The 25178-nt window shown below is 43.6% G+C and overlaps 2 protein-coding genes across 3 annotated transcripts in view; one reads left to right on the top strand and one right to left on the bottom strand.

Annotated features, from left to right (window-relative positions):
• The first annotated feature begins 16012 nt into the window (after positions 1-16012).
• The window catches only part of LOC101172014, a 49996-nt gene continuing 40830 nt past the window's right edge, over positions 16013-25178 (top strand). The window contains exons 1-5 of one of the 2 annotated variants that reach the window (XM_023963528.1): positions 16013-16058; positions 16132-16184; positions 16270-16704; positions 16783-17287; positions 17351-17396. In XM_023963528.1, coding sequence (XP_023819296.1) covers positions 16030-16058; positions 16132-16184; positions 16270-16704; positions 16783-17261 — 996 coding nt within the window. In that variant the 5' untranslated portion in view covers positions 16013-16029 and the 3' untranslated portion in view covers positions 17262-17287; positions 17351-17396. Of the gene's footprint in view, positions 16059-16131; positions 16185-16269; positions 16705-16782; positions 17288-17350; positions 17397-25178 lie in introns of those variants that run through there. The other variant, XM_023963527.1, reaches the window with a different exon arrangement.
• On the bottom strand, positions 23006-24320 carry LOC111948800. Its single transcript, XM_023963540.1, has 4 exons — positions 24267-24320; positions 24134-24186; positions 23615-24049; positions 23006-23536 (listed from the first exon to the last, which is right to left on the bottom strand). Exons 1-4 carry the CDS (start codon positions 24293-24295, stop codon positions 23058-23060), a joined length of 996 nt encoding a protein of 331 aa, XP_023819308.1. The 5' UTR covers positions 24296-24320; the 3' UTR covers positions 23006-23057.

Below are 25178 nucleotides of genomic sequence, written 5' to 3' on the forward strand. Positions count from 1 at the left end.
AAACTAAATTTTAGACCTAAAAGAATCATTTTCACAGACAGCATTTGATAACATTGAAGCCCCAGAATTTGAAGTTGGAAAAATACCAGAAATAGTTACAAAAGGTCAAAATTAAATGTGTGCTGAACACATCTATATACTTTTTTTGTTTACAGTAAATAGGAATAATTTATACACAAGAAGTCTATCCATGTCTATAAAAGAAAAATTCTCTGTAAGACAAATATCTTCTTGTATCTTATATGCTGTTACCTGCTGTTGGATGAAGGGTGAAATATTCAGTTCTTGCAATGTAAATCGGACTCCAGAGGAGTCAGTGCCTCACCAGCCATCAACCTCACCGCACATCACTGCATTAAAGTGAAGATACAGTCCAGCAAGTGAATGCCGTGTGCAACAGCAGACGACTTCTCAGGTAAGCTGAATGTTTATTGCTAACGTTACATGTGTTTTTTAGCTCCTTTCTTGGGGGGCTGCAGGATTTAGATTTGAAAAGCAACATTTAATCCATTAATCATTTATTAAACGCCTGGTAACTTTTGTTAAACACTCACTGGACAGCTTTGGCAAAAGGAAGGTGCTTCCATCACTCCCCACATCCCACCCTACTTCACCAGTGCTCTGCAAGCCGAAACTGGGGGTTATTCCAGAAAGCAGGTTATGCTAGCTCCCACGGTAAGTTTGAGGCTGAAGAAGTGTACAACCACCGCTTTCGGTTCCAAAAACAGAGGTAAGTTTCAGAGTATGCTTAGTTCCCATGGCAACTCATGCTCTGAACCTAACCTGGTCTGGAGCAGGTTTAGTTGAAGATTAGTTTGTTTTCAGAGGGGTGAAGGAGCATGGCATGTCCATTTGAAGAGCACATAGTGGACGAAGAAGCGAGGATAATACAGAGTTTTTTCCGCCGTGAGAGGGTGTTAAGACCACGTATCGATGTGTTTGGGTTTCCAAATGATCTTTAGTGGAGTGTTACCGTTTTTCTAGAGACTCCTTAATTTGTTTAACAAATCTTTTGAAGCCGTTCATATCGAACTTATCGACATATCGACACATCGGGGAACAGCGCTGAGCACCGAGAACATTTTATGCATTGCCCTTCGTTTTTTTGCGACTGGGAGTTTTCTATACAGCGTGGGTGATGCAGAACATGTGGGAAAGGCAACTGTGTGTGGGGCAGTTCGGACAGCATGTCTGGCACTCAAACGCCTCCTGGGATATTTTGTGCAGTTCCCTGGGAATAAACCACTGAGGGTCATTAAAGAGGAATTCCACAGAATAGCAGGTTTGTCAGTTAATTTTATTTGACACAGTTACACTCTGCTTTATCAATAGATCCATACTGTTTTCAGTCACAATCATTCCATTGTTTCTAATTAAATATCCTCCTATTTCAGGGTTCCCAAATGTGATAGGGCGCATGGATAGAACTCACATTCCTATTAAATCTCCTTCAGTCAATGAAGGAGAGTATGTTAAAAGGAAGTCCATGCATAGCATCAATGTGCAGGTAACAATATATGGCGGTTGTATCATAATTCCTATCATCCTTTATTCATACTGATTACTGTTCCCCACCATCTGGTTAATATGTGATGCCACCCACCTCGTCACAAACATAGAACCAAATGGCCCGGTTCTGTTCATGATGCCAGGATATGTAGAGAGTCATCATTGGGTCCCAAATTCCACCAGGGTATAAATTGCTTAACGTTCCTTCTACAATGTCATGCATTTAATGTGATGTAAATTATACGATATAACTGCCATTATAGGACATTTCAATGGCTACTTACTAGGGGACAGGGGGTATCCTTGCCTACCATTCCTGATGACCCCCTACCCTGAAACTCAGCCTGGACCACAGGCACAATTTAACCTGGCACACAGCAGAACAAGGGCCAGGGTGGAGATGACCACAGGAATACTGAAAGCTCGATTTCAGTGCTTACGTGGTCTCAGGGTCACACCAGAGAGGCCATGTGACATTATAGCTGCATGTGCAGTACTGCACAACATTGCCACCATGAGTGGTGAGAGGGCCCCCCCACCTCTTGAAGAAGACGGCCCAGAGGATGCCCCATTTCACACTGCAGACCAAAGAGATGGCAGGGTGGTACGGGACATAATCAGCCTACATTACATCCAATAAACGAAAAAGAAAAAAACATGACTCAAAGGCTGATAGTTTTATTTCTTTATTTGCTGTAATGAAATAAAGTGACTTTATTGCTTAATCGTCCATTCAACAAATAACATATTAAATGTTCACATATGTGTCTCACCTTCAGCTGATGCTCCAGCAATTCTATTTCAAGGTCACATTTCCTTATTTTACGCTGTAGATAGACCTTGTACAGCTCTTTGGCAGGAGACTACAAAGACAAAGTAATTCCACATGATTGGTATTTGAAGTTTGCAAGACAAACCAAATATTAACATGAGATATTGTATCTGCAGAAATGTTCTTACACTGCCAAGTTTCATGGTGGAGCTGCATTGACCCTCAACTGCATTAACATCCCCAGCAATACTCTGTGAGATTGCAATGACAATATGTATCTCGTTGAAAACATGAATTAAAAGAGTGGCGGGACATCACATACCTCGATGGGTCTAGGTCTGTCAATATCTGTCACTGCAGATGCCGCCTCTTCATTTTCATCCTCATCCTGCAGTGTAATTGTGTAAAGATGCCTGATCTACCAAACAGACAACTAAGGACCTAAGGACATTAATCAATTACAATTACGACAGACTGTGGTGATGCAGGAGGTTCCATCAATATGCATTGACCATCAGCATCTGCAGTACAATAAAACCAGTCAGATAATAATAATAATAATAAACTTTATTTATATAGCACTTTTCGAAATCCAGATTACAAAGTGCTGTACAGTTAATATGAGACAAAATCAGTGTTAAAAACAGTTTCCAGTATGGAGAAATAAAACCAGCACACATATGAGATGGTGATAGTGGTTAGAATCAATAAAATAGATAAATCAGTAAAATCAATAAAATCAAGAAAACAATGAGATCGATAAAATCAATAAAATCAGTAAAATGCAATGTTTAGATTTAAGAACCAATAAAATCATTAAAAGCACACCTGAAGAGGTAAGTTTTTAAAAGAGATTTAAATACTGGTAGGGACCCAGCGAGCCTGATCTCTTCAGGGAGACTGTTCCAGAGTGTTGGGGCTCTTACAGCAAAGGCCCTATCTCCCCTGGTCTTCAATCTAGATTGTGGGATTGTTAAAAGGCCTTTTGCCAAAGATCTAAGATTGCGACCAGGTACATAAGGAGTGAGGAGATCGGCTATATATTTAGGGGCCAGACCACAGAGTGCTTTAAAAGCAATCAATAAAATCTTAAAATCTATTCTAAAACGGACTGGGAGCCAGTGCAAAGACGCTAAAACTGGAGTGATGTGGTCTCTCATTCTGGTTCCAGTTATGAGTCTGGCGACAGCATTTTGGACTAACTGGAGTTGATACACACTCTGCTGTGAAAGGCATGTGTAGAGTGCGTTACAATAGTCCAAACGGGAAAAAATGAAAGCATGAATCACCATCTCAAGACATTTTTTTGATAGGAGGGGGGTTATCCTGTATAACCTATGTAGTTGCCAGAAACAAGATTTGACCACTGATTTAACATGTGTCTCCAGATTAAGATCAGTATCAAAAATCACCCCCAGATTTCTGCAGCTTGAAGAGACATTGTTCGATAGAGACTCCAATTTCGAAGCCACACCATGTCGGGCCTCAACTGAACCAAAAAAAATCACATCAGTTTTGCCCATGTTCAACTGCAGAAAATTTTGGGCCATCCAGGTTTTAATATCAGCAATGCAGCTATTGAGATTATTTAAAAGACCAAGGTCACCAGGTTTAAAAGATAAGTACAGTTGCGTATCATCGGCATAAAAATGAAAATTAAGGTTATGTTGGCGTATTATCTCCCCCAGTGGTAACATGTAAATTGAAAATAGCAGAGGACCCAGTACCGAACCCTGGGGAACGCCACATGTCATTTTTACCTTGGATGAGCAAGAATTGCCGATGAAAACATTAAAAAACCTGTCCGATAAATAAGAATAAAACCAGTTAAAAACTGTGCCAGAAAACCCAACCCAAGATTTTAAACGTTGTAATAAAATGGAGTGGTCCACTGTATCAAATGCTGCACTGAGATCTAAAAGAACTAAAATCGATATTTTTCCTGAGTCTGCAGCCATTAAAAGGTCATTCATTACTCTCAGCAAGGCAGTCTCTGTGCTGTGGTTGGCCTTAAACCCAGATTGAAGGGTCTCAAATAATTTATTTTTATTTAAAAAGGAAATTACCTGCTCAGCTACTAGCTTTTCCAGGATCTTAGCCAAAAAAGGTAAGTTTGAAATTGGTCTGTAATGCTCAAAGCAACTTGGGTCCAGGGAGGGTTTTTTCAATAGTGGCTGAATCATAGCAGCCTTAAAATCATCTGGGACTGTGCCAGTTGAAAGAGATGTGTTCATTAAGAACAGTATGTGGGAGCTAACAGATCCATATATTTCTTTAAAAAATCTAACTGGCATAATGTCCAGAGAGCAATGGCATGGTTTCATTTTATAAACAATCTCAGAAAGAGTGTTGGGGGAGATTGCCTGAAAGTCTTCAAAGATCACTGTGGGTCTTGCAGGTGGAGTTGGCAGAAAAGGAGGTGACAGAGATTTGGTAATGGATATCTGAGACCTAATGTTAGAAATTTTGTTAATAAAATGATTTGCAAATTGCTCACAGATTACTGGGGAAGTCGGTAAATTGCTAGTATGTGGGGCTTCGCTTAGCTGATTAATGACCTTAAAAAGTACCCTGGGATTATTTCTATTGGTATTAATTAATTGTGAGAAGTAGTCTGATCTTGCCTTTTTCATTTGACGGTTAAAATTATTCATGTGGTTTTTCAGGGTTTCTAAGTCCACAGATGATTTAGAAGCTTTCCACTTGCGCTCAGCTCTGCGACAAATTCTTTTCGAGTTGCGAATACTGTCAGTCATCCAAGGCAGATTTTTATTTTGGACTTTTCTCAACCTGAAAGGGGCAATTTGGTCCAGGATGCGTGCAGTTGCTGAGTTAAAATTTGATAAAATACTGTTTGCATCAGAATTTAAAACCAAAGGGGCCGAGAAAATATTTCCAAAATTTGCTGCAGTAGATGAGTTGAAGACACGTGAGTACATGAAATTAGCCTTAGACTCAGGAGGATTACCATTTAGTTCTGGAGAAAATAAAATGCACTTGTGGTCAGACATGATAAAATCCATACATGACACATTGGGGACTGAGATCCCACATGTTAAAATAATGTCTAGTGTATGACCTTTGGGTCATATGGGTTGATCCAGTGATAGCTCGATCCAGGTTAAAAGAATCAATGATGTTTAAAAATTCCCTTGCTAGTAGATTATCTGGGCAGCACACATGGATGTTGAAATCTCCAGCAATAATAACTTTATCATGTGTTGGCATAACCAGGGAGAGAAGTTCAGCAAACTCCTCAATAAAACCAGAGGTTGATTTGGGGGGCCTATAAATAAGAATACATAAAACTTTACTCAAACCAGTTATATAAAAATATAAAGACTCAAAAGATTTAAAATCACCAAAAGTGGCTGAAGTGCAGTTAAAATTATTGTTGTATAGAATGGCAAGTCCCCCACCCCTCCCTGAGGGTCTGGGTTTGGTAAAGAAGGAGAAATTGGGCGGGGAGGATTCTATTAGGGGAACACAGTCTCCATCCCTAAGCCAGGATTCTGTTAGCATTAGAAAATCTAATTTATTGCTAGTAATGAAGTCCTGGCAAGTAAACGATTTGTTAGCCAGGGATCTAATGTTCAGAAGTCCAAAGTTTGTCAGATATGACGCAGGGTTTGACAAAGGATTAATAGTGATCATGTTATGAGGATTTCTAGACCTCCTATATTTAAGAGGATAATGGTTCTTTAGCTGGTTGTAATATGAATTGAGTGGATGAATCCTCTTATTATATAAGACAGTTATATTACAAATGGGTTTAGATTGTGCTGAACAATTGTATACTAACAAAGGGGATTTTCTTTGGGAAATAAATGCGCAACAGTTGGGATTCTGTGAGGTAATTGGGCAACAGGGGGAGCTGGTGAGACAGCCGTGCGGCTCCTTAGTAGCAGAAGAAGAAGCTGGGGGAGCGCTTTGTTGTGAAAACAGTCAGTCACGTGGTATTGTCTGAACGGCATATCTGATATTTGCTGATAAAATCGAACTACCCATCCTGTTTGGGTGAGTTCCATCCAGACAATAAAAAGAAGTGCGGTTCCAGAAAAGATTAAAATTGTCAATAAAACAGCACTTTTGTGTCAGGCAAGCAGCTTGTAGCCAGGTGTTCATACCTAGTAGACGGCTGAAGCGTTCCGTGCTCCGGGATAATCCTGGCAGAGGACCGCTGATGAGAACTGTCTTTCCACAGTTTTTCAAAAAATTAATCAGGTCCATGAAATCCGCTTTGGTTTTTTCAGATTCCCGGCGGGAGGTGTCATTACAGCCCACATGCACTATCAAACGAAAAACAGTTGTTGGAAGTGATACTCTATGTACCGTATATTCTCAAGCAAACACCTAATAAAGGAGAACCAGTATATGGGCAGATTATGTTACTTATAAAAACAATGTATATGATTAAAAAAAAATAACACTATATCGGTAAAATAGACATAACACTATTTAAAAAATCTTCATAGCAAAAATTGATCATGAACCCATATTTCTTTCAAAGCGTCTGAAAAAGTCTGCCGGTACATTTATTGCTGTTTTAAACAAACAAGCACATACAGTATTCATATTAACAATAAAATAAATAAGTCGACAAACCCCCCCTTCACTACTCGACACATGCCTGGAAAGCCTCAACGCTGAATGTCACTACACTAGCAAATAAACCTGCTCTCAGCCTCAACACTGCAGCTTTCTCATTAAATTTTGAATTCACAAGCCTGTTGTCTGCTGTTTTGGTACCATAAAAGTTGTGACTATAAACTATGAAAAAGAGGTCATCAAGCTCTCAAAAGTTCTATTAAAATAGTCTTTTAATCTATTCTATAAGCATTCCCCGGTGGTGTTTTTATTATGATTATGCCTCTTTTAAAAAATATTAAAAACCTGTCGTTTTCTAGGACATAGTTTCTGCAGAGCGGCAGGAGTTTTATAGTTGAGGGAGGGACTATCGGCTCGAAGTAAGTCTTCCCTCATTTCCAAACAGCCCTTTGTTTATGCTCTCTCCTGCTAGCCTACAGCCACTTACAACCCATTAGCAGTTCAACAAAAATGGTGAGGAACATCAGAGCTATCCAGACGTACAGTTTTGAGCCAGAGGTCAGACGAGGAAACCAAAGACGTCCACATATCTATTTGTCTGAAAGTGGATGCATCAGAATGGAGCGGAGCTGGAAGCTTTTGGCCCGCCCTGCACATGTTTTTACATCACAATATCCTTTTATCCAAATGGCAGTTTTTTCATTTGCTTTTATTCACAACAATTTAATAAAGAAATACTCTTCATACATGTCCTCCATCGTGAGAAAAATACCACAAGAACATATGAAAAACAATTTTCACCAGAGTAGGTTTTTAAACTTACATGTTTTTGGGGTGTTCTCTGTAGTTTTTTATAATGGTGTTTTTATGTTTGCCAAAAAAGAGCTATTTAATCATCAAAATGCTCTTGTCAAGGCTTAAAGAAAAAAGGCAAAGGCTTTCAAAATAGATGATGCAGCATTTGTTTGTTTATCCCTGCCAGGAAAAGGTTTTAATCCGTCAACTTTATGGTCTATTTCAGTGTTTTTCAACCTTTATTGAGCCACGGCACACTTTAACCTTGACAAAAATCCCGCGGCACACCAAAAAAAAGCATCCCAAAAAAAAAAAGAAAGAAGAAATTCATGGTCTGTATTGATCGACAGCGCCCCCCCCCCCCCCCCCCCCCCCCCCGAAATCTCACGTGGATTTTTGTGATAATTGTAGTGGAAAAAGCAGGACGTTGCGGCTGTTTTTTCTAAGAGCTGAAATAAAAGTTAAATTAGAAAATGTAGAAACTGTTTGTTGTTGTGGTTTAAAGACGTTTCACAAGGTCGACTCATTATGCGCTGTCCCTTTAAGCCAATGCATCATGGGAGATGTAGTGTGAAAACGTCCGAAAAGGGGCAGAAAGACTAGCGTCTCTGAGCTTCATTGTTTTGTTCACTTGTTCCACGGTCTGACACCGGACTCTGTGGAAAGCTACACCGCTAAAGACGAGCTTTAGCTGGTATTTTTGTTAGAACTGAGCGACTTTATCAGCAAAATTAAGAACAAGGAAGTGAACAGATTAACACAGAAGCACTTCTGATTGGTCAGACTGATGATATGTGATTAAGCCTTCAAGAAAGATTGGCGGAGACAGTTAAAGGGGCGGGACTTTTCCGCAAACTGTTATAGCTGCAGGTAAATCGCTGTTCCGTCATAATTATCAAAATGTCTTTAATAGAATTAAATAAACACAAAGAAAAAGTAATTTTAAGATCTTTTATATTCCTAATTACTCAGTTTTTTATCAGGGCCTGTTTGGATGAACAAAGAGCTGATCTCCTGGAGATGGAAAATGTTGTTAGAGCAGTTAATGAGGGCAATTTCCCACGGCACACTTTACCATCTCCCACGGCACACTAGTGTGCCGCGGCACACTGGTTGAAAAACACTGGTCTATTTAATGTATCTAAAATTGTATTTAACGACCTGATTTAATTTGTTACAGTTTGACACAGTCTGGGGAAATGGGAAGCCACATTCTTTAAAAGAAAAAAAACAGTTCTGGGGTCAGAACTAGTGTATGACTTCAGTTGGTGGTTATGATGGCAGACTTAATCACAAGTCTATCTGTTGAGCTAACAGATGGACAAACATGGGAAACAGTACATCTTTATTTTCCTGCTTTTATTCAATATACACCTTTTTCCACAACATAAAACACACATTCGTACTACATTTGATTTTAATTAATTACTTTTTACATCTCTGATTAGCATACTTCTTTTCTTATGAACCATTACTGCAAAAACACTTGTGATAATTAGATAAGGCACAGTTGTTAGCGCTCTTGCCCCACAGCAAAAAGGGCCTGGTTTAAATCCCAGCAGACGGGACGGTTTAAATGTTCTCTTCATGTACGCATGGGTTCTCCTATAGTCAAAGAAAATACTTCATAGATATTGGTGAGGTGTGAATGTGTGAGTAATTGTGTAGCCCTGTGAAAGACTGGCGACATGTCCAAAGTGTACCTTGACTTTGCCCAACAGGACAGGCTCCAGCAACCCTTTGACCCTGAAAGGGATAAAGCAGATTAGGAAGATGATTAGGGGAGGGGGGGCCCATTATCGGTACGGGTCGGGGGGGCTAGCGGGTCGGGGTCTCCGCTGAGGCAATCAGTGGTTGCCTCGGCCGGTTGGCCTCCTCGGTCCCGTCGAGGCCTGACCAGAGCTCATCTAGGGCCGGCGTCTGGGGGTGGGGGCCTGGGCTTGCTCCGGGGGGGGCGGCGCTTTCTGGCTCCTCTCTCTCTGTGTGGGGTGGGTGGTGCCGGGCCTGGGGTGTCGGCGCCTCCGGGGGTGGGGCCCCTGGGCCGGGTGGCCCTGGCCCCTTTGCTGGGGGTGGGCTGGGGGACGGCTGTTTGACCACCGGGGGACAGTCTACCAGCTGTCCCCAACTTACCCCCTTCCTCATATAACCTCATATTAGGGTGAGGGGGTGGGGGGTCTAGCCTGCGATGCGCCTTGGGGGGGGGGGGGGGGCTACCTGGGAGTGGCCCCCCTCCTATGGTTGCCGTATGGAGTGGGCCCCCCCTCTTTCGGTTTTATTTGCACCTTAGACATGTAGGGTCCTTGGTAGGGGGGGTGCTTGGACATCACTGCAAGCAAGCAGCAGATGTCCTCCTGGCACCCTACCCGCCAATTTTAACCGCACCTTAGACATTTAGGGCCCCTTGGTGTGGAGGGTGAGGGGACATCACTGTGAGTAATCAGGAGATGTCCCCTTAGTGCCCTACTCGCCAATTTTAACTGCACCCCCCTTAGTACACACACCCCTCCCCCTTCAATATATACATTCAAACATAAACACACACACATGCACACAAACACCCTCTCAAACACCCATACACGCACACACATTTTACAAGGAAGGTGGGACCTGGGTCCATCTGTCCCCTACCCCTTCCCTGGTGGGGGGTGTGGGCCTCTTGGCGATGGCGGCCGTGTCCCTTGGGTGCCGGCTCCCTGGGCCCGGCGGTGCTCTCTCCGCACGGTGGGGGGGTTCATATTACACCTGAGCCGGGGGTGTTCGTGTCCCTTGGGGGTGGGTCCTGGTCCTTGCCCCTGGGCGCTGGGCCCCGCCAAACTTCCAACGTGGCCGAGCCTGGTCGGGCCATATTTATAACACCCTTTGTGGGCCACCCTTTTTTCCCCGGGGTTCCCCCCTCCTGGGCGGGGGCGGCGGGCCCCTGCCTTGCTCCTACCTGGACCAACCGTGGGCCGGGTGGGTGGCTGCCTGGAGTGCGGAGCGGGTCTCCCTTGGGGGGTCCTGGCTCGTACCTGGGGTCGGGGCGGGGGGATGCCCGGAACTCCTGGGTGGTGGTGGGGTGCTCGTCTGGGGCTGTGGGCGTCCCTCTCCGGTGGGGCCCTGCGTTGGGCTCTTCCGGTGCGGCGGGGGGCTGCTTTCCTGGCTGGGCTGGGGCGGCGCTCTCTTTCCCTCTGCGCCTCCCTGCTCTCTGGCTCTGGGGGCCTCGCGGCGGTCCTGCTGGCCCTGGCCTGGATGGCGGTCTTGGTCGCCCGGGGGGCGGTTGTTCCCTGCCTGTTCCCGTGTGGAATTGGGGGAATTACGGCTGCCGCTGCTGCTGCGGCTGGGGTCTGGATGTGGGGGTGGCTGGGCGCTCCTCCTCCTTCTTTTCACATTCCACCATCCATTTTAGAAGAACATAAACACTCACTTGAGCACAGGTGTTAGCTCACCTTTGCACTAATAGTTTGCATGATTGAATGAATGAAAGATTCACACTAGTTGGTTTAAAGGCATAGGTATGCGTTTGTGAACACTATCTGTTTTGTGTACATGTTGACATGTGGACATTTTTCAGCTAGCAGGTGTGTTGATAATATTTGAGTGTGTGTGAACAGGCCCCGCCCTTTTTTACTACATTTGAACCGTACCGTGGTGATAAACAACCAGTAAACCTGTCTGCTCTATGCTGCTTCATGGTCTTACCCCCCTTCCCCTCCTATTATCACCCTCCTACCCCCCCTCTCTCTAACGTCCCTCTCTCTTCTTCCCCTCTTTCCTTTTCCGTCCGGTCCAACACCAAAGATTTTCAAACATGATTGAAATTAATAAAGTTTGGCCTCAATTACAAAAGGGGTTTATTCAGACATACCTTTGGTTTGTCTGAAGATTAATAACCCCTCTTGTTAAAATAAAATATGTCCAACACAAGAGGCCCTCAGCTCTCATCTGTTTGCCTAGCTGTTGGACAGGACAAGTTTAAAAAAAAAAAAAAAAAAAAAAAAAAAAAAAAAAAGATTAGGAAGATGAATAAATGGATGGATGAACATGAAAGTCTTCTAAATAAAATAAATCCAGCTTTCGGTTCATTTAGGGATTTGTTTCAACTTTTTGTGAACATGCAGACCTAAAATTAAAGCTTCATGTGGTTTTTCTGATATAATCATTTTTTTGTGCTTTCAGTCTCAAAGAAGTTCCTCTGCTTCTGAATTATAGGCTTAATAAGATAAGATAAGATAAAGATACTTTATTGATCCCAGCTTGGGATATTCAGTTGTTGCAGCATCGGCGTTAGGCTCAAGATACAAACATACACACAATAGACGACAGAGAACCAGAACAATCAATCGGAAAGAAACATCAGTGAATTAGCACAGTCGTATTGCATGCCACATCAGGAGAGAGAAAATAGACGGACCATAAATGACTTTATCTATTGGATGGACAAGTTATAGAGTCCAATGGAGTGAGGTATGAAAGATCTCCTGAAGCGGTTTGTGTGACAACGAAGCTGCCTTAGTCTGTTGGAGAAGGTGCTCCGCTGACGGTCAAGTACAGGATGGAGAGGGTGCTCAGGATTATCCATGATGGATACCAGTTTATTTAAAGTCCTTCTCTCCATCACAGATTCAAATGTGTCCATTTTGCAACCACTTACAGAGCCAGCTCTTCGGATCAGTTTGTTCAGTCTATTACTGTCCCTAGCAGATATGCTGCCCCCCCAGCAGACCACCGAGAAGAACAGAGTGCTGGCCACAACAGACTGGTAGAATATTTCAAGCATCTTGCTGCACACGTTGAAGGACCTCAGCCTCCTCAGGAAATGGAGTCTGCTGCTGGCCTTCTTATACACAGCAGTGCTGTTGCTCTTCCAGCTCAGTCTGTTGTCGATGGTTACTCCCAAGTACTTGTACTCCTCTACCTCTGCCACCTCTCTGCCCAAGATGCTGAGAGGCTGGGAAGCTGGTGGTTTCTTCCTGAAGTCTATCACCATCTCTCTGGTCTTCTCCACATTCAGCAGCAGGTTTTTTTCTCCAGACCATATAACAAACTTATCCACAAGATCCCTGTACTCCTCCTCCCGCCCACCATTAATGTAGCCAACAACAGCAGAGTCATCAGAGAACTTCTGAAGATGGCAAGACTCTGAGTTGTACTGGAAGTCACTGGTGTATAAAGTGAACAGGAAGGGAGAGAGCACAGTTCCCTGTGGGGCCCCCACACTGCTTGTCACCACGTCAGACAGGACACCGCCCAGCCGGACAAACTGCGGCCTGTCTGACAAGTAATCAATGATCCAGGAGACCAAGGCGCTGTCCACACCCATCCACTGCAGCTTCTCGCCCAGTAACAAGGGGTTGGTTGGTGTTGAACGCACTGGAGAAATCAAAGAATGTGACCCTCACAGTGTCCCCCCCTCCATCCAGGTGAGAGTGAGCACGTTGCAGCAGGTGAATAACAGCATCCTCCACCCCCAATCGTGGCTGGTAGGCAAACTGAAGTGGGTCCAGAGATGGTTTCACCAGAGGTCTCAGGTGGGACAACAAAATCCTTTCCAGAACTTTAGCTGCATGGGACGTGAGGGCAACAGGGCGGTAATCACTAGGTCCAGAGGGTGCAGTCTTCTTGGGAACAGGAACCAGACATGCGGTTTTCCAGGTGTCCGGCACCTTCATCAGACTGAGGCTCAGGTTAAAGAGGTGCTGGAAAACAGTGGATAGCTGGGCGGCACAGGACTTCAGTATCCTGGGGCTGATGCCGTCTGGGCCAGGAGCCTTCCGTTGGTTAATTTTTTCCAGCTGTCTCCTCACCTGGTCGGTCGTCACAGTCAACTGGGGGGGCTGGGTTGGTGCAAGGTCGGGGGTGGTTTCAGTCTGGTCAGGTAGGCAAAAGGAAGATGAGGGAGAGGGGGGTTGAAGGGGGGTTGCATAATGAGGGATGGGTGGTTGTGAGGATGCCGGAGGGGGGGTGGGGTGGACCTGTGCAGTAGGAGAGCTAAATCTATTGAAAAAGATGTTCAGGTCGTTGGCTCTTTCTTTGTCGCCCTCACATAATCTGCTTCTCCTACCGCATCCAGTAATCCTTTTCATCCCAGACCACACCTCTCTCATGTTGTTTTGCTGGAGTTTTTGCCTCCAGCTTTCCCTTGTAGGTATTCTTACATTCCCTCAACTTGTCTCTCAGCTGGTGCTGCACTCTTTTCAGCCACTCCTTGTCACCCGACCTGAAGGCCCTCTTCTTCTCATTCAAAAGGGCCTTCAGGTCACTTGTAATCCACGGTTTGTTGTGGGGGTAACAGCGGACAGTCCTCGTGGGCATGATGGTGTTCTCACAGAATTTAATGTATTCTGTGACACAGTCAGTCGTGCTGTTGATGTCCTCACCGTGGGGCAGACAGAGAGCATCCCAGTCTGTGCACTCGAAGCAGTCCTGCAGGGTCTCCTCAGCCTCTGGAGTCCACTTCTTCACCCTCCTTTTGGACAGGGGTATTCTCCTGACCAAAGGAATGTACTTAGGAGAAAGCAGTACAAGATTGTGGTCAGACCTCCCAAGGGGGGGAGGGCTGAAGAGCTGTATGCTCCCAGGGTATTAGCATACAGCAGATCTAGGGTTTTGTTGTCACGGGTGGGGCAGTCAACATACTGCGTAAATTCAGTAAGAGTCCCGTCCAAGTTAACATGATTAAAGTCCCCCGTGATAATTATAAATGCGTTTTGGTTGTTGTTCCTGTGTGTTGGATTGCACCATCGCTCGTTCACGTAGAGTATTATTCCCCCTCCTTTCTTCTTATCGGATGCAACGGCGTCTCTGTCCGCTCGCACAGTCACAAAGCCAGGTAAAGCGACACTGTGGTCCGAGAGATGTGGATGAAGCCACAATAAACTGCTCTCCCTGTATTCCCTCTGCATGTTGATCGTTGCTGTCAGCTCATCCGTCTTATTGGCCAAAGAGCGTACATTCCCCGTAATGATCGCCGGAACAGCGGGCTTTTGTTTTCACTTCTTTGCCTTGACCCGGGCTCCAGCCCGGCATCCCCGCCGTCTTTTCAAAATTTCTCCTGGGATGTTGTTTCTAAAGCCCAGAGGCAGAAAGGGCCTGCTCAGAGCAAACAGCTGATCGCGGGTGTAAACAATAGACTTGCCGCAGTGCGGGTTGCACTCAGTTACGAGGAGTAACGAGAGTAGCAAAAAAAGTAGTAGCCACATAAGTTTGGAGCGACAAAAATCCATGCTGTTGACCATGGTGATGTCTGAAGCATGTAAGAGAAGATGACAAAAGACAAAAAAGAACAAGACTAAAATAAATACTAAAGACAAAAAGACACGAAACGTCCTGACAAAGTCCTAACAAAGTCCTAACAAACCGGAGCCGCTGGCGCTGCAGAGAGGCGGCTACCTGTTCTCTGTATTACTTTCTACAGAAAAATTAAAGTGACTATCATATAGCCATAATCTGGTTTTGGTCGATATTTATTCACTTACACTTAATCAACCAGGAATTGCGATGTAAAAAAAATATATTTTTATGAAGAAAAAAGTCAAATAAATATACATTTAGTAAAGAAACAGAATATGAGGAAATAATCAAGGTGGTTTAATCTGATATCTCAAAATCCAATAGTTGGCATTTTCAAATAATATCACTCATCTTATTTCCATAAGTATATATATATATTTGTAAACAGAAAACCCAAATGATCAGTCTTATTCTTCTTTCTCTTTTGGCTTTTCCCATCAGGGGTTGCCACAGTGAACGAGTCACATGGTAAACTTGGCAATGTTTTACACCGGATGCCCTTCCTGATGCAACCTTCTCAAAGCAACCGGGCTTGAGACCGGCACAGAAGTAGAGAAGGGAACAAAGAGCAGCCCGGATTCGAACCCTGGTTTCACGGACAGAAGGTACCGCAAACCAGCATGAGCTAAATCGGCTCCTTTAATGATCAGTCTTATAATGTGTGTTTATTTTGAAATGGTTACAAATAATTAAGAAAGTAATATATTTGCCAGATAAACCTCTGTGATTAGTAAAACTGACCAAACTTGACTCCTCGAAAAGGTGTTTAAAAGTTCAACAAACTGGCACTCAAAGATTAAAAAAAATCCACAATATATGAATACAATCGAGACTAGTGTAAAACAAAAAAGAAACAAGAAAAAAAAATCTACCTGCAGTAAAGTTAAGCTAATTTGTTGACAACTGTTTTCAGAAAGAAAATGAGCAAAAATAAAAAACAAACGATAAAAATATACTGCTTTTAACTTCTTTAAAATTGTGTAATCTTTGTAACAGTGCAGAGGTCTGATAGTCTCTTCCTGAGAGTTTGTCCAGCAGCTGTCTGTCGTTAACCCGTTAAGCTCTGATTGGTCAGGACTGGTCTCTGCTAACATTGATAAACCTTCACCTATGAACCTTTCTGCACTGTGGCCTTCATGATGGAGACAGCAAGGGTTTTCCTGGGGTAGGACAGGCCTTGCTTCAGAAATGTATACTCAAAACAATTTTATTTTACACATGACTCTTGATTCTTTCAGGTTTTCCCTTTTTGTTCTGCTGGTTGTTCCATCATGTGGTTTTCCAGCCAAAGGTGATCATTTCATTTCCTTTTGCTGACCCATCAACAAGGATGTTTTGTTGATCTTCTTCAGAACTTGTGCTCTTTCTGCTTTCAGGCTCCAGATCCACAGATCATGGCAGCGGTGACCAAAAAGCAGCAACTAACTTTGCTTCCCACAGAGGAGCTCAGATGAGCCGCTCTGCTCCTGTGCATTACAGCTCTCATTCAAGCGGCGTCTCTCAGCCAGTTCCAGTGTTTGTGCTGAATCCTGGTGTCCCTCAGTTTGTTCCCATGGTTCCATCAGGCAGCAGCTTGAGCTCTGCTGTGGCAGGATACCCTGTGGCTGTTCAGACAGGATCTACTGTTCCTGTGTTTTCCGGTGTTCCTGCAGCAGGAGTCTCTGAGGCAGTTCAGGTCCCTGTGCAGGCTCCTGGTTTCTCCCAGTTTGTTCAGACGGGCCCAGCAATGGTTGGCTCTGCTTCCCCTGTGTTTGTGCTGCATGAAGGAGCTGGTTCCACACAGCCAGGACCTGCTCAAGCTGCTCTGCCAGGTGACTCCTCTGAAAAGCTGCTGTGAATGTTGTTCTCCATGAATCCTCCCCTTTCTGACGAGTGTCTTGTTTGTCCAGAAACCCAGTGGGCTGTTGCTCCTCCATCTTTCTCTGAGCAAGCAGCAGCTGATGCCCAGGCTGTGGGCTCCAGTGACTTCCTGCCACCAGTCCCTGCCCCTCCAGCTGGCCCTGTCCTCCAGTCTGGAGAGACTTCCAATATTGTGAAGGAAGCTGAACTTGGCAACTACCAGCAGCAGACGGAAGAGTTTGGTTACCCGGCTGAGGCGGCGCAGCCTGGAGCTGCTTTCACCAGCGTGCTTGTTCCAGGCCAAGGACTTGGTGGCTTCTGGGGTTCTCCTTATCCTGGCTTTGACTACAGGCTCCTGTATGGTCTGTACCCTCCTGGCACCTACACCACCTTCAGCCAGAACCATGAGAAGGGCAAAGACTACTACCAATCCATCCACTACTTGAAGGAGCATGTTTCTGAAGACCAAGGTCCTCAACAGCAGCAGCTTCAGCAGAAGATCTTCCATGGTCATCCCCAGAGATCCTGAGGCTCATTGGCCTGGTGGCATACTGGGTATGTTCAAATATTAATAAGGCACATTGTTCGTTGTTTAAAGTTTTTCATTATTTTTTCCAGGATTGCTGGCTGAATTTGTATGAAATAAAGGATCAAAAGAATCTAACTGAAGTGTTCTCTATAAATTAAGAATTTGCAATACAAGGATTAAACTGTGGTTCAGAGAATGGCCCAGCATCACTAAAACTGATATTGTTTAACTATTGAAAGTTAAACTCATTAGCCATGTTTTATAGAAACGTATGAAAACCTAAACTTCGTAGAAATTTCATTGTCCAAGAGAAGCAATGCTTAAATACTGTGGCACTTTGGGAGTGACTTCTTACTAAAGTTGTAGATCCGTAAACTATTGTAGTTAATCCTGCTAAGCTACTTTTGGCATTTCCAGGAGGTCATTAAGCGTCTCAAACTGATTTTTTTTTTTTTTGACGTAAACTATAATGTGCCTTTACTGTAAAGTCATGAGGACTGAGGAGACAACTCTTATAAAAAAAAAAATAAACTATGGAAAAGTTTAACTTGACTTGCATGGAGGTATTACAATGACCAGTCCACCAATCCGGTGTATACACACAGATCCAGGTACGTTGTCTGACCTGGTAAAGAACTACAAAGCTGGGTAGCTCAGATTTGATCCACCTGAAATGTTGGGATTGTAAAATGGGGACCGGCTTACTAAGCACCAGCAATTGACCACAACCTGGAGGCAAATTTCAGAACTTCTGCAGAGACTAAAAGTCTTTGTGGCTAAATGAATAAAACATTAAGCTGTAAATCTAATGGGCTTCCAAAAATATGTAAAACCTCCAGATTACTTCAATTGTGTTTAGTCTTTCCATCTGCTGCGCAGTGTTCACTTGCTGCACTGTATGCTCACTTCAACTATAATCATGGAAATTTACAAGAAAGTGGCAAATGTACAACTTAATCTCAAATTTTTGGCCCTAAACTGTTCATTTTCTTTTCTGCAAGCTGAGAATTTCTTTTTTCCATTGCTTTGGCCAGACGGGGTGAAATTCTGTTCAAAACCACAAGTGAATACTTCGGCTTGAGAGCGGCAGCTCAAATTTTCAAAACGGTTGCTGAAAACTTATTTTATTCTAAACAGAACTTTAGTGTAATCTCCATGAAACCAGTAAAAGGCTCATTGAGCAACTAACAGAAAAATAATCAAGCAGAGGTAAACTCATCTGCAATGCTCAACTAAGATCTTACATTTTCATTCCATTTGTTCAAGTGATAAACTGCAAAAAACTTTTAGAAGAGTCCATAGCAACTAAGCTAAAAACATACATTTAATGTCAACACTAGCAAACAAGATCTGTCCTCACTTTCACTTGAAAATCAAGTTCTGTACATGGACCAAAAATATTTCTTGAATCAGTGCTCTCAGTTGAAGGCCTTTAAAACAATTTAGACTTGGCCGCTTTGACGTTCCTTGACTCTGCCTTGAGGAAATTAACCGGAAGATTTCCTAGCGCTGTTTGAAGCATGTCAAGTCACATGACCACAAAAATAAGGCCTCTTCATGTCAGATCTGTCTAGCACAGAGGTGTCAAACTCATTTTAACCGAGGGCCACGTCAGCATAGCGGCTGTCCTCAAAGGGCCAGATATAACTTATACATGTAACTAAATGTAATGAAAAATAAATGTAACTACTCCCTAATGTTAAATAACTCATTATTTATAACTTTTTAAAGTGAAAATTACAGTTGCATAGAAACATGATTGCTTGTTTGACTTTAGCATTGATCTTTCAAATTTGGTTCTGTCAGGTTAGGTTATATGGACAGTGTTTAAGTCCTATTGTTTAGTTGCCCAATCCAATATTTCAAGTTCAATTCCCCCTAGATATGAATAAATACACACCAATTTTTATTTTAAGAAATTAAAAACTTTTTGATCACCGCGGTGATGAACCACCAGGGGGCGCAGTGTCGCGCTTAACCGCTCTCAAAAAAACCACACAAGATCTATGGAGTCCTATACTGTTCATAATTAAATAAATATTTAATAAAATAAATATGGCCTCATGCAAATACACAATCAACCAATAAATCTCGCATAAATATATAAAAAGATCATGAAATGCTGAAAAACCTGCACACTGATTTTAAATTAGCCATTATATCATTCAATATATTTCATTTTGCTTTAAAAACCTGTCCCTTATTTTAAAACAGCATTTTAAAATATTCATTTTTAATCATGTGGAATATTATTATAATTCTGTCTTTTTTCAGAAGCTCGTATTTCAAAATCAATATTTTCCAAAGTAGCTTTGTTTTTATTTCATGTTGGTGTTTTTCAGAATGGCTTATTTCATGAAGAGCTTTTTCAGGAGAATGAGTCTGTCAATCAGTAAAAGTGGGCGGGATCTAAACGCTCATTGGCTCATCCATGGAAATCTACTCTTATTCCTCGATACCCGCTCAGCGGTGTGCCAGCCAGAGAGATGAAATATTTCTGCGATATCCGTGCGGCTTTGCTGACATTAGAGGATCAAATATAGACAAACTATCTGTGTGCTGCAGAAGATGCAAATATGAACGACTCTGTTTTTGTAGTTTGAGGGTTTGTGTAGACCAAACCACAGAGGAGTTCCGGTCGTCCACGTCTATAAGTCCCCCGTTGAAACACTCTTCATTCTTACGCCATTCACTCAGAGCTCACATCGTGCCCCACACCCGTGTCGGCTCGCAGGAGGTGAGCTGCGCAAAGCGGAACAAGCCTGCTCAGGCCTCCTGAACCTTATATTTTTCTATTTTCATTGAGACAATGATTATAATCAGGTCCTCTGATTTTATTTTTCGCTCCCGGGAATATGTTGAACCTTTCCTGCGATGACGTTTCTGACCGTGGTCGGAAAACGCAGCGGAGATCTGGGATTGATTGAGCAAAATTCTGCAGCCAGGGCTTACTCCAAGAATCAGGCTCTGTACTTTGGAGGAAACCTTTTTTTACTATTACTTTTCCAGGGGACAGGGCAACAGACCCTTAACTTGCGCTCACACACTCACTCTCGCGCTGCCTGGGTGCTCTGAGTTACACGTAATTCAAGTCTAGTTTGACTGCAGGACCTGAAGCAGAGACTCTCTGGGATGATCTCATGAACTCAAACATGGAAACATTGTTATAATGTGAAACTATTCAAAATAAATAAACCTGATCTTTTAACACTCCATGTGCATTGTGCATCCATGCATTGTTACTGAGATAAGCGCAGGCAACCGCTCCATGTGGCTAACAGGCTAAAAACATTAGGTGGTAGCCCCTCCCATACGCGGCATTTTGCGTTCATGGAACTCCAGTTATTTTATGTATGATTTATTTGTACATTTTTCAAAATAAGAAAAACAAAAACAAAAAACAATTCAAAACCACAATTGCAAAGAAAGAAAAGAAAAGGAAGAAATGAATAAAATCTTACAAACAAACAGCAGAGACACTGCACACCTTATAACCGTTTGATCCTCTAGTGTGTAGGACTGTGAGGAGGGAGCGCGCACATGTGTGTTGGGGGGTGCGTGTTGATTCTTCTGCAGTGGACCGCTCTCTAGCTGCACGCGAGTTTCACCCGTGCTCTCTGGTACAGACATCTTCTCAGAATATTATATATTACCCAGTAATAAACAGACTGCAGACACTTTGTCACCTTTCCGGTAGCCATGAAGCCTGACACCCATGAAGAACGTGGGGCAGGAGGCTCCCCCTTTGTTCATACAGACACGTAACGTTGCGCTGCAGCTTGTAACGGAAATGAATACAAATGGAAATTAATAATTAGAACGCAGTAAATTTGTTGTATTTCCTCAGGAGACGGAAACTTCTGTTGTAGAATGAGGATGTGTGCTTCTGAAAGTGCGCACCCGTGTGTGTAAAGGGAGCCGCGTGCCACGTGCAGCGCAGAGGCAGTGAGAGCGCGTGCCGAGACAGACAGTGACAGGCGTGGTGGGAGAGAAGGAGAGAACAGTCTGAAGGAAAGAAGGAAAGTCTGAACACAGGACTAGCAGAAAAAGTAAATTATCAGCAAAGATGAACTTGTTTAATGTGTTTCTTATAGTTCCAATCACGCACCATATGCTGAACTTTCAAAAAAAAAAAAAAGTGCAGTGATGAGGTCATCATCACAGACCTACTTGCGGGCCACAAAATGACATGGCGGGCCACATTTGGCCCGCGGGTCTTGAGTTTGACACATGTGGTCTAGCAGATCAGTGGATTTTTGAAGGGTTTGGGTTTCTCAAAACCTAAGCAATCCTACAGCAGTTGAACTTTCACTTACTGGTATTTTAGATGTCAAGTGGAGAACATTCACATCAAGGCAGCAGACGCCATGTTAGACCCTCAATTCTAAACAATCGACCAACACAGGTTGTAGTTTAACCATTTTTCTTTTATAAACTGGTAAGCCATGTCTGCCAGCAATCCTTTGTGCAGGATAGTTCCAAACTATAATAGCAGATTTAAGGCCAACATTACAAGCACATTTAGACTTTTGCACAGGAATCCTCCATTTTTTAATGGGCATTTCTTTTTTTAACTTGTCCAACAGCTGAGCAAGCAGATCAGAATTGAGTGCCTCTTGTATTGGACGGATTTCATTGTTACAATTGGGGTTTATGGATCTTCGGTGTACATTTGTATAAACCCCTTTTCGTATTTGATGCCAAGCTTTATTTATAAAAATTATATCTGTATGCATTCCTTGTAGGACCGGACAGATAAAAGAGAAAGAAACAGTGGGATGTCAGAGATGGGGGATAAAGGGTTGGGGGGGGGGGGGTAGTCGATATTAAAAAGTTAAAAAAGTGTCCTGATTGCAGTACATAAAAGTCTGCACACAACTATTTACAAGTTGGAGGTATAATCATACATGATTAAAGATTTCTCCCAAAATTTCTGCACAGACAGGTACACACAATTTTCACATTACCGATATTCATGAAGAGGGGTGTGGAAAAAAAGACGATACCCATGCCCATATTTGTGCAAAGGTGAGTAAGCAGGTGGGTGGAATGAATGTGTGACTCTTAAATACTTTGATCACACTGAATGCTCCAGCAAAGGCAGGAGGCCCAGCACCCCACAGCTAGGGGCAGACAGCGCAGCAACCCGGCCGATCCAGGCATCCAAGAACTTCACCGTCAGATAAAGATCCATGAGCAACCACCCTCCTGTGCACCTGAACCCCACCACAGACTGAGAGGTCAGGACCCAGCAGCCCCCCGGCCGAGGAGTAGGAGGAACTGAGCATGTGCAGAGCCGGAGCCCCGGCCCTATAGCCAGTGCTCCGACCAAATGAGACCTACGCCGGTGCCCACAGAAGGCATGCCACCGCCTGAGAGTCCGAAGCCCCCTCCCGCCCCCAACCCCAGAGGCAAGCCGGCACAGCCCCACTGAGGTTGAGGGCGTGGCAGAAAGTGACCGCCCGAGCGGTGAGACCGACAAGTGACCAGCAGAGGCCCCAGACAGGGCATTTCTGGGTCATTACAAAACCAGAGTTTATTTCTCTTTGCCAACAGCATGACTACTTAAGGCAACTTCCCCTCATCTCCCACCTTGTAGTGCCACTTACTGTCAGAAGCAAAACACGTCACTACATTATATCAGGAAGTGATTCAATGTTTGAGGCTGGTTTTAGAAATCCTCTACAGAAACAGGTAAATCCAAGTTTCCAGATCTGTTTTTATTAGGTCAAACTTAAGCATCCAAGTTCTAAATGAGGCTGAATGTGCTCATGATATCCTCCACGCTGATGAGCCTCAAGATCTCTGGGGATGACCATGGAAGACCTTCTGCTGAAGCTGCTGCTGTTGAGGACCTTGGTCTTCAGAAACATGCTCCTTCAAGTAGTGGATGGATTGGTAGTAGTCTTTGCCCTTCTCATGGTTCTGGCTGAAGGTGGTGTAGGTGCCAGGAGGGTACAGACCATACAGGAGCCTGTAGTCAAAGCCAGGATAAGGAGAACCCCAGAAGCCACCAAGTCCTTGGCCTGGAACAAGCACGCTGGTGAAAGCAGCTCCAGGCTGCGCCGCCTCAGCCGGGTAACCAAACTCTTCTGTCTGCTGCTGGTAGTTGCCAAGTTCAGCTTCCTTCACAATATTGGAAGTCTCTCCGGACTGGAGGACAGGGCCAGCTGGAGGGGCAGGGACTGGTGGCAGGAACTCACTGGAGCCCACAGCCTGGGCATCAGCTGCTGCTTGCTCAGAGAAAGATGGAGGAGCAACAGCCCACTGGGTTTCTGGACAAACAAGACACTTGTCAAAAAGGGGAGGATTCATGGAGAACAACATTCACAGCAGCTTTTTAGAGGAGTCACCTGGCAGAGCAGCTTGAGCAGGTCCTGGCTGTGTGGAACCAGCTCCTTCATGCAGCACAAACACAGGGGAAGCAGAGCCAACCATTGCTGGGCCCGTCTGAACAAACTGGGAGAAACCAGGAGCCTGCACAGGGACCTGAACTGCCTCAGAGACTCCTGCTGCAGGAACACCAGAAAACACAGGAACAGTAGATCCTGTCTGAACAGCCACAGGGTATCCTGCAACAGCAGAGCTCAAGCTGCTGCCTGATGGAACCATGGGAACAAACTGAGGGACACCAGGATTCTGCACAAACACTGGAACTGGCTGAGAGACGCCGCTTGAATGAGAGCTGTAATGCACAGGAGCAGAGCGGCTCATCTGAGCTCCTCTGTGGGAAGCAAAGTTAGTTGCTGCTTTTTGGTCACCGCTGCCATGATCTGTGGATTTGGAGCCTGAAAGCAGAAACAGCACAAGTCCTGAAGAAAAGTAACATCCCATTTATGTTGATGTGTCAGCAAAAGGAAATGAAAGATCACCTTTGGCTGGAAAACCACATGATGGAACAACCAGCAGAACAAAAAGGGAAAACCTGAAAATATTGACACACGAAACATTAGAATATCCTTCTATCACATTAAAGCTGACCTGCTTTCAGAACATCCTTCCTACCCCAGGAAAACCCTTGCTGTCTCCATCATGAAGGCCACAGTGCAGAAAGGCTCATAGGTGAAGGTTTATCAATGTTAGCAGAGACCAGTCCTGACCAATCAGAGCTTAACGGGTTAACAACAAACAGCTGCTGGACACAAACTCTTTTTATTTGTCGTATTTTAAACACATATTTCCTCTTCTTCTTCATTCCCCATTTTTTAACTAGTAAATGCTTAAAAAATACGCTTGTTGACATCTAAAAAAATTCCAAGGTTAGATGTCTACAAGTAAATGTGTAGTAGACTTTACTTTGCAGATTTCTTTCAGAACATTATTGGTATATATATAATAAAGTAACAAAACAGAGTTTTCAGAGATGTCCTGCAGACAACTACAATATGTACATTAGGTATCTAATAGACATGTGACTACAGTGGGTCTTACTGCTTGTTTTCTGTTCATATGATGAAGCAAAAGTTTGTTTCAAAGAAGCAAAGTTCGCAAGCAGTTTCATGTCTGCTTTTAGTGCAAGAATTATCCACCATTAAACTCTGATCATCATACGTGGATCAATAAACAACCAATTTCTTTCATGAATCAATAAAAGTTATTTTATGAACAAATATTTGCATTAAGCAATAAGGTAAAAAAGACAGACAGACATAAACCTATGATCCAAGTATCTGTTATTCGGGTTACCAACTGCAGTTTATGCCGGTGCAATAACATTCAGGATATTTGACCAAAACTTCTTTTTTTAGGTGTTACTTTTAAATGTAAGCCCTGTAACCAATAAGAACTGAGTATTCACCCATACCATGGGATGAGCAGATCTATATGGTTTGTTAGCGTCAAAGGCAGACTGGTAGACCTTTTGCCTCCTGCTACATGTGTACAAATAGACACTGATTATTCTCTTGATTATTATAA

Source organism: Oryzias latipes, chromosome 15 (genome assembly GCF_002234675.1).
Source record: "Oryzias latipes chromosome 15, ASM223467v1".
Taxonomy (NCBI): domain Eukaryota; kingdom Metazoa; phylum Chordata; class Actinopteri; order Beloniformes; family Adrianichthyidae; genus Oryzias; species Oryzias latipes.

Bases quoted from the DNA above. Each gene is read 5' to 3' on its own strand.
- LOC111948800 (XM_023963540.1), bottom strand. From the start codon at position 24,295: ATGATGGAGACAGCAAGGGTTTTCCTGGG. The intron at 24,187-24,266 runs GTAGGAAGGATG...CAATATTTTCAG, and splicing joins ACAGCAAGGGTTTTCCTGGG to GTTTTCCCTTTTTGTTCTGC. The intron at 23,537-23,614 runs GTGACTCCTCTA...TTGTTTGTCCAG, and splicing joins TGCTCAAGCTGCTCTGCCAG to AAACCCAGTGGGCTGTTGCT.